This window comes from Grampus griseus (assembly GCF_964374135.1).
Source record: "Grampus griseus genome assembly, chromosome: 3".
Lineage (NCBI taxonomy): Eukaryota > Metazoa > Chordata > Mammalia > Artiodactyla > Delphinidae > Grampus > Grampus griseus.
In genome coordinates this window covers 167,712,895-167,722,383 of record NC_139019.1, presented here as the reverse complement: position 1 = coordinate 167,722,383, position 9,489 = coordinate 167,712,895, and the positions used below count along the sequence as shown (strand labels likewise).

General features: G+C 44.9%; 1 protein-coding gene across 1 annotated transcript; it reads right to left on the bottom strand.

Moving 5' to 3' along the window:
- Nucleotides 1–3,662: 3,662 nt before the first annotated feature.
- CD70 (CD70 molecule) lies at nucleotides 3,663–7,494 on the bottom strand (the record flags this gene model as incomplete). Its single annotated transcript, XM_082651987.1, has 3 exons — nucleotides 3,663–4,051; nucleotides 6,238–6,271; nucleotides 7,255–7,494. The coding sequence occupies 3 exons, from the start codon at nucleotides 7,492–7,494 to the stop codon at nucleotides 3,663–3,665; spliced, it is 663 nt and encodes a 220-aa protein (XP_082508113.1).
- Between the last annotated feature and the right edge of the window lie 1,995 nt (nucleotides 7,495–9,489).

Sequence of the window (9,489 nt, the reverse complement as noted above, 5' to 3'; positions counted from 1 at the left end):
GATCATTGTGGTTTTGATTTGTATTTTCCTGAGGATTAGTGATGTTGAGCACCTTTTCATGTACCTGTTGGCCATTTGTATGTCTTCTTTGGAAAAATGTCTCTTCAGTCTCTACCCATTTTTAAAATTGGATTCTTTTTTTCTTTTTCTTTCTTTTTTTTTTTTTTTTTTTTGCTGTTGAGTTGTATGAGTTCTTTATACATTTTCTGTATCAATCCATTGTCAGATATATGGTTTGAAAATATGTTCTCCCATTCCCTAGGATGCCTTTCCATTTTGTTGATGGTTTCTTTTGCTGTGCAGAAGCTTTATAGTTTGATATAGTCCCACTTGTTTATTTTTGCTTATGTTGCCTTTGCTTTTGATGTCAAATCCAAAAAATCATTGCCAAGACCAATGTTAAGGAATTTATCATTATGTTCAGGTCTTTAATCCATTTTGAGTTTATTTTTGGGTATGGTGTAAGATAGGGATCCAGTTTCATTCTTCCACATGTGACTGTCCAGCTTTCCCAGCACTGTTTATTGAAGAGGCTATCCTTTCCCCATTGTATATTCTTAGGTACTTCTTCATAAGTTAATTGATCATATATGCATATATTTATTTCTGGTCTCTCTATGTGTCTGTCTTTATGCCAACACTATGCTGTTTTGACTACTATAACTTTGTAGTATAGTTTGGAATCAGGAACTATGGTGCCTGCAGCTTTGTTTTCTTTCCTAAGATTGCTTTGGCTAATTGGGGTCTTTTGTGGCTCCATACAATTTTGGGATTATTTTTCTACTTCTGTGAAAAGTGCCATTGAAATTTTGATAGGGATTGCATTGAACCTAAAGATTGCTTTGAGTAATACAGACATTTTGACAATATTAATTCTTCCAATCCACGACCATGATATATCTTTCCATCTGTTTGTGTCCTCTTCAATTTCATCAATGTCTTGTAGTTTTCAGTGCACTGATCTTTCACCTCTTAGATTAAATTTTTGAATTATAAATGAGATTGTTTCCTTAATTTCTCTTTCTGATAGTTCACTGTTAATGCATAGAAATGGAACTGATTTTTGTATATTGATTTTGTATCTTGCAACTTTACTGAATTTATTAATTCTAACAGTTTTTTCTGTGGGATATTTAGGGATTTCTATATATAAAATCACATCATCTACAAATAGAGACAGTTTTTCTTCTCTCTTCCTGATTTGGATGCTTTATTTCTTTTTCTGCCTAATTGCTCTGGCTAGGACCTCCAGTACTATGTTGAATAAAAATGGTGAGACTGGGCATCCTTGTCTTGTTCCTGATCTTACAAGAAAAGCTTTCAGCTTTTCACCATTGAATGTGATGTTAGCTGTGGCCTTGTCATATATGGCCTTTTTTATCTTGAGGTACCTTCTCTCTATAGGCAGTTTGTTGAAACTTTTATCATGAATGAATGTTGAATTTTGTGAAACGATTTTCCTGCATCTATTGAGATGATCGTATGGTTTTTATCCTTCATTTTGTTAATGTGGTGTAGTACACTGATTATTTGCATATGTTGAACCATTCTTGCATCCCTGGAATAAATCCCACTTGATCATGGTGTATGATCCTTTAAGTGTATTGTTGAATTTGGTTTGCTAATATTTTGTTCCTTCTTAACCCAAAGGAAAACCTAGATGGCAGTTTTAATAATTCAAGATGATTAAATCTTGAATAATCAAAGTCAGGATAAGATCCTAGGATCAGACATTCATTGGTTAGGTAGTTGCCATGGTGATGGGAGGAGAGTAGGGAAATGATTGATACCTTTTACCCCATTAAGTTGCATAAGCTGATGACAATTTCCAAAGAACTTCCAGCTACAAGGTCTCTGCCTCCTACTGGGGAAGAGAAGTTACTCTAAGATCTCCGAGGATTTTGTGATCAGGAAAGGGGTGGGTGTGAGGTTGGTTTCTGGTGGCTATAGCAGAGGGAATAAAGGAGTGATTGTTTTGAAGGAGAGAAGAAGGAAGAAAACAAATAAAAGCGGGAAGGAAGAGGTTGGGAGAAGTTTGGCAATATCTGAGAAACCAGAGCTCTGTAAGCCCAGGTGGTTTTTTAAAAATTAAGTTAATTGGGCTTCCCTGGTGGCGCAGTGGTTGAGAGTCCACTTGCCGATGCCGGGGACACGGGTTCGTACCCCGGTCCGGGAAGATCCCACATGCCGCGGAGCGGCTAGGCCCGTGAGCCATGGCCACTGAGCCTGCGCGTCCGAAGCCTGTGCTCCGCAACGGGAGAGGCCACAATAGTGAGAGGCCCACGTACCGCAAAAAAAAAAAAAAAAAAATTAAATTAATTAAGTAACTTATTTTGCAGGGAGGTGTTGGGGAGGGGGCACTGTGAAAATGCCAGGACAGAGATGAGGTCTCAGCCTGGTACTTCAAGCCAGGTAAAGTGAGAACAATTTTGAGCAGTGTGGAATTTTGGAGAGTGTTGGATCAGGAAATCCACAAGCCATTAAAGAAGAAACAGATATTTACATCCAAGGACGTAAAAATAAAAAGAATGCACAGCAAAAAAAAAAAAAAAAAATCATAGGCAACATCAAAAGTGAAAAGACAAACTGAGAAGATATTTGCAACTCATGTTACAGATAAAGGGCTAAATTCCTCAACATATAAAAACTCTGTACAAAACAGAAAGCAAAAGGTTGATGACTCAGTTAAGAAAAACTGGGCAAGGCGTGGACACATTGCAAAACTATTTGGCGGTTTCTCAAAAAAATATATATATATTTCATATTCTTTTCCATTATGGCTTATTACCAGATATTGAATACAGTTATGTGAATGCATTAATGCCACTTTAACAGGGTTAATTTTATTTTATGTGAATTTCACCTCAATTAAAAAAAAAGAGTGTCTACACATGATTCTACAGAAAAGAAAATACAAATGATTCAAATGACACTGAAGTATGGGGGCGGGGAATAGGCTCCCCTTTTATTAGAAATAAGACAAATGAAAAGCTTCTTTTCACATCCCACAGAGCAGCCATGGTCACATGGTGCAGCTTAAAAATCTAAATTGGTTCAACACCTGTAGAGGCCAATTTATTAATAAATATCAAAATTATAAACACACCCTCTTGGACCCAGCCATTCCACTTCTAGGAATTTATCCTACAGATATAGGTGCAAAATGACCTAGGTATTGTAGAAGAAAAAGAAAGGTATCAGACGTGGAAAGGAAGAAATAAAATTGTTTTTATTTTTAGAAGAGTTTTTAAAAAATACTTTAACCAAAAACTGTTGGATCTAATAAACAGATTCTGTAAAGTGAAACAAAGAAACAAACAGAAAAACAGCACACACACACCCCAAATCAATATAGAAACATCAATTACGTTTCTGTGCATTAACAATGCAATCTCACGGTGGTCCAGTGGTTAGGACTCTGCCCTTCAGGTGGGTGTGGGTTCATTCCCTGCTTGGGGAACTAAGATCCCACATGCCACATGATGCGACCAAAAAAAGAAAAAATAATAAAAAAGTTAAAAAAAAAAGCCAATGCATTCTCAGGAAGAGAAATACAACCTTTGGATACAATACAATAATAAAATAATAAAATACTTACGAATAAGTTGACGATAAAACAAAGAAAAAACTTCTCAACAAATCTGGGCCAGGAAGTGCAATGGTCAAGGGCACACCCACTGAATCCCAAAAAAAGTCTCATCAGCGTTTCTGGAGGGCAGCAGAGGCGGAGTAAGGTTGGTGCAGAGAATGTCCCCGTGGGCTAAGAAGGTAAGGCGCTGGGAGGCGACAGAGCAGCTTTGGTGAAAGTTGAGGCGTAGCAGGCTGATGCTGTGGGCTGTGGGGAAGCAGATGGCCACGCTCAGGGTGGTGCTAAGGGGCTTGGCGGTCCACGTAGAGGAAGAGCAGTTGGCTAAGGTCACCTGGATGTGCAGCCTATAAATGCCATCACGTTGGATACGCAGCTGCCCGTTGTCCAGCTCTGGCCCATGCACGAAGGAGCGGCCCAGGGCTGGGCTTCCCTGCCAGCGCAGCCTGGGGTCCTGCCGCGATCCTGAGAGGGTTGTGGGAGAAGGGATGGAAGGATGGAGGTTTAGGGAAACTGAGTGCTATAGAGGCAATGCCCCAAACTCCCATGTTGAAACCTAACCCCCAAGGGGATGGTATTAGAAGGTGGGCCATTGGGAAGTGATTAGATCATGAAGGTGGAGCCCTTATAAAAGAGACCCCATATCCACTGATGGATGAATGGAGAAAGAAGATGTGATAGCTATATATCTATATATCTGTATATACACATACACACACATATATGTATACATGTACATATGTACGGATTGTGCGTGTATATATATACACACACCATACACACATATATATAAAATGGATAAAGATGTTTATATATATTATTATATATATATATGTGATATTATACATATATATATATATATAATTCAACCATAAAAAAAGAAGGAAATTCGGCCACTTGTGACAACATGGGTGGACCTAGGGGTAAGTCAGACAAAGACAAATACTGTATGACTTCCCTTATACGTGCAATCTAAAAGAAAACAAAACCCAAACTCATAGATACAGAGAACAGACTGGTGGTTGCCACAGGTGGGAGCCGGGGTGGGCAAAATAGGTGAAGGTGGTCGAAAGGTAAAACTTATAAAATAAGTTATAAACTAAGTCCTGGCGGTGTCATGTGCAGCATGGTGACTAGAGTTAATGATACTGTGTTGTATATTTGAAAGTTGCTAAGAGAGAAGATTTTACAAGTTCTCATGGCAAGAAAAAAAATTGTAACTATGTTAGCTAGACACTGTGGTGATCGTTTTGTAATATATACAAATAGAGAATCATGTTGTACACCGGAAACTAATACAACGTTGTATGTCAACCATATCTCAATTTAAAAAGAGAAAGAGTGACTTCCCTGGCGGGTCCAGTGGTTAAGACTCCGTGCTTCCAATGCAGGGGTACGAGTTCCATCCGTGGCTGGGGAACTAAGATTCCGCATGCCCCGCGGGGCCGGGTGGGGTGATGTGGGGTGGCCAAAGAATAGAAGAAAAAAGAAAAAAGAAAGGGGGGTGGGGAGAGAAAGAGAAGAGCTTGGAGAGCTCTCTCTCTCCCTTTCAGCCACGTGAAGACCCAGCAACAAGATGAGAAGGTGGCTGGCTGGGGACTTCCCTGGTGGTCCAGTGGTTAAGACTCCATGTTCCCAATGCATGGGGCGTGGGTTCCAGCCCTAAGTCGGGGGAGCTAAAATCCCACATGCCTCGCAGCTATAGAACAGAAGCAAGATTGTGAAAAATTCAATAAAGACGTTAAAAATGGTCCACATCAAAAAAAAAAAAAAAAACTTAAAAAAGAAAAAAAGAAGATGGCTGGCTGTTTATGAACCAGGAAGCGGGCTCTCGCCAGACACCAGATCTACCGGTGCCTTGGACTTCACAGCTCCCAGAACCATGAGAAAGAAATGTCTTGTTCGTAAGCCATCTGGTCTGTTATTCTATCATAGCAGCCCGAGCAGAAAGCACCCAGAGAAAAAAGACAAAGATTTCCCTCCGTTACAAAATGGAATGAACACACACCCAGCCCTCTGGGGATGAGTCGGGGGGTGGGGGGGAGAGGCCCAAAGAGGAAGGGGGTTAGAGAGAGGCTGGGAGAGTACTGCCAAATGCACCCGCCCTCACGTTCCTTCACGTCCTTGCTCCAAAGCCCCCTTCTCAGGGATGCCTTCCCCGATGACCGCATCTTCAAGGGCAAACCCAACGCTGGCCTGCCCGATCCCCCTCCCTTACTTAATATTCCTCCCAGAAGTACCAGATGCGTGTTTTACTCTCTTGCCATGCTGCATATTTTCCTTGTTTATTTATTTATTTTCTGATCCCCTTGGTAGAAGGGCAACACCGACAGGGCAGGGATTTCTGTCGGTTCTGTGGGCTCTCGGGACACCCAGAACAGGGCTTGCCTCACAGTAGCCGCTTAATTAGTGTTTGTGGCCTCAGTGAGGGCACGTTAGTGACGGTTATTAGCTTGGTTTAATTGATTTGGGATCTCCCAAGGGAGAAAACAAAAGGCTGAGCCAGGAAGCAGGTGCTCAACAGAGCGCCGCCATATCTCCCTCTCTTTGTTTCTTTTTCTCATCCTTTGTCAATTTCTCTTTCTCTCTCTCTCCCTCCCCCACCCTCCTTCTTTTCTCTTTCTCCAACACACATATGCATCTGGTTTTACCTGTGTGATTCAGCTGCAGCTCCGCTAAGTCCCACTGGAAGAAAAGAAAAGAAAAGAAAAGAGACCAGACGTCTTGAGTGTTCCCGAGGGAAGAGCTCTCTTTTCTCGACCCATCCTTCTATCCACCCATCATCCCACCGGACTGAGTTGGGACCTTTGTGAAGAACTCTTAAAGAGAAAGTAGGTTTGAACTAGCCGTGAGCATGAAGAGAAGACCTTCTGAAGAACTTCTTAGTTTCCAGGATATAACACAGGGCGCCTCGGCACACCTGCCTCTCTCCCCTGCAAAGCTCTCCCACCCCCGTAATGCAGCCCCCAAAGCCAGACCCTGTGGTAGGTGTCCAGGGTTCCTCCTGTCCTTGGAGGTCCCGGAACCGCCCCTTCCCAGCTTTGAGAAGCCCCCAGCAGCCTCTGAGTCAGCCTGCTGGGGGAACACCAAAGACGAGTCATTTTCCAGGCCCCCATACGGTATGTATCTTCCTCCACCCCGGGATCTCCACCCGGGATTTACCTCCTGGTGTCGGCAGAACTGACTATCCAGAGCCGGAGACCCCCGGGGGGCAGCCTTGCCCCCGCCTCCCCTCCCTGCTCTGGTCTCTCTCGCTCTGTTCTTTTCCACCAGCTCTTTCTTCCTGGCAGTTGTCTTTTCTATTGTTTGGCCACGCCACGTGCTATGCGGGCTATTAATTCCCCAGACCAGGGATCGAACCCCCCGCCCCACTGCGTTGGAAGCGAGGGGTGTTAACCACTGGACGGTCAGGGAAGCCCCCCTGGCAGATTTTTATTCATCTCATTCTGATCTTTTTGTTTTCTTTTTCTTTTTTGGTCGCGAGTCTGTTAGTCTGCGCTCTAGCTCACCATCCCTCTGCCCTGAGCTGATTCTTTCCTCAGTTGCTTACCTGCCCTCGGCGCTGCACCCCCTCCCCAGGTCCCGGCCCCAGCTGGAGGTCCCCATGCTCCTGAGCTTGCAGGAGGCAGATGTACATCTGTCTCTCTCATCCTCCCTTCTGGACTTACCCCAGCTGAATCCACCTGCTGCTTTCGGGTGAGGCGCACACTGCAGACGAGGCAGCCTATCACCATGCCAAGGAGAAGCAGCAACAAAGCCACCCTCCGGATGGACACCCAGGGCCGGTGGGGCACCTGGCAGCCCGAGGCTTCTTCTGCTCTCATGATCCTCTGCAGGCACTTCATCAGCTGTGTGGCGGGGTGGAGGGTGTGTAGAGGCAGGAAGAGGGAAGGAACCTCAGCTCTCATGCAGCTATGGGGCCCTCTGCCTGCCTGAACCTGCCAGGGACCAACCATGCCCCACCCTGGGGATGTCCGGCAAAGGGAGGGACCAGACTCAGTTCTACAGTGCAGGGAATTCCCCTCCAGCTTCTGCCGGTCCCCAGTCTGCAGAGTAGGTGGGCCAGGGTGTCCCTCAATTTTTCTATGTAACTTCCCACACTCACCTTCCTGGTACTCATTCAACAAACCTTCATTGAACATCCACTATGGGCCAGATGCTCTGCTGGGCCTCAGGGCTACAGCCACAGCACCCAGGGATGGAGGAGGGGTCCCCCAATATCCATGTGTTCCTCTCCATCTTCCCAGCCTCCCTGACGCCCCCGTGGTGGGACCACCCCTGATGCGGTCACATGACTGACCTGCCTAATAGGAAGAGAGTAGAAGTGGACCAAGGGTCACTTCCATAGCCTGATCTTGTAAACATGCCACACTGCCTTTCAATTCTCTTGCCCTGTGGTCTTGGAGGACACCCGTTCTTGATGACTGTAGTGGCTTGAATATGTCACCCCCCAATTCATGTCCACCCAGAACTTCAGCACGTGACCTCATCTGGCAACAGGGTCTTTGAGAAGTAAGGATGAGGGTGGACCCTACATCCCATGATGTCTTCATAGGAAAAGGAGAGGACACACAGAGACACAGAGGAAAGTTGGAGGTGGACATTGGAGTGACGCAGAATACACCAAAGAGCCCCAAGGATTGCCGGCAAACCCCAGAAGCCAGAAAGAGGCAAAGGAGGGATCTCCCCTAAAGCCTTTGAAAGGGGCGCAGCCCTTCGGACACCTTGATTTCAGATCTCTGGCCTCCAGAATGGTGCAAGAGTAAATTTCTGTTGTTTCAAGCCACTAGTGGGTGGTGCTCTGTTACGGCAGCCTCAGGAAACGAGGAACGACGGCGTAGCTGCAAGATGAAGAGACACTACCTGGGCTTTGTAGGGTTGGGACAGTACTTTGTTAGTATCAGTGAATCAAGCCACTCAGCTGCCACAGACTGTATGTGCCAAGTACACGTGGCTGTGGTCTAAGGAGCTTTACTTGTAGACACTGAGACTTGAAAATTTCATTCCAGAGTGAGGAGTTACAGTGGCCTGGCCTGGGCTGGGAGTGGGGTGGGGGAGAGAAGAAGGAGGTGAATAGGAGGTGGATAAATGTCAGAGCTGGAGCCAGCAGCATTGCTGGTGTGGGAGGGCAGGTAGAAGAAAGAGGGGAGACAAAAGTGTCCAGAATTCCTGGGGTCCAGGTGATCGTATAGTCCCTGAGACCCCCAACTACAGAAGGAATTTCCTTTATAAACCTGAGGGTTTAGCCAGCAGCACCCTCAAAGGGACATTAAGCTCTCCTGAGCCTGGGGGCGTGATCCTCGGAACTGTCCCCGACCTTCTTTCATACTGTGTGAAACCCCCGCTGGGTTCTAAAGTCTAGCTCTGCTGGCTAACTCCATCTGCAAGACCTTCCAATCCCTGTCTTGTCGTGGTCCCCACTCTGGACCTTTGATGGTTCTTTGCAGCCCACCTGGTGTCCCTTCCCTACCTCCATCTAGCTGAAAGCCATTCACAGTCAAAAAGAATCGCTACCGAGCATGGTTAAGTATGTAGGATCTGGAGTTTCTCAACACACCTGGATTCCAATCTCTGGAATGTCACATTTTAGCCTTTGGGAAACTCACACCCCCATCAGCTTAAGTTCAACGTTTCCATCTATAAAACTGGGCTGTGAAATACAACAAACTGGTGAGTATAACATAAAAAAAGCAGAGTCACAGATAGAACAAACTGGTGGTTACCAGTGTGTGTGCGGACAATATAGGAGTAGGGGAGTGAGAGGTTCAAACTACTGGCTGTAAGACAGATTCCACCATGTACCGTACAACACGGGGAATGTAGCTGATACTTTGTAATAACTGCAAATAGAAAGCAACCTTTACAAATTGTATTAAAATAAAAAATTTAAATAAGAATAAAAT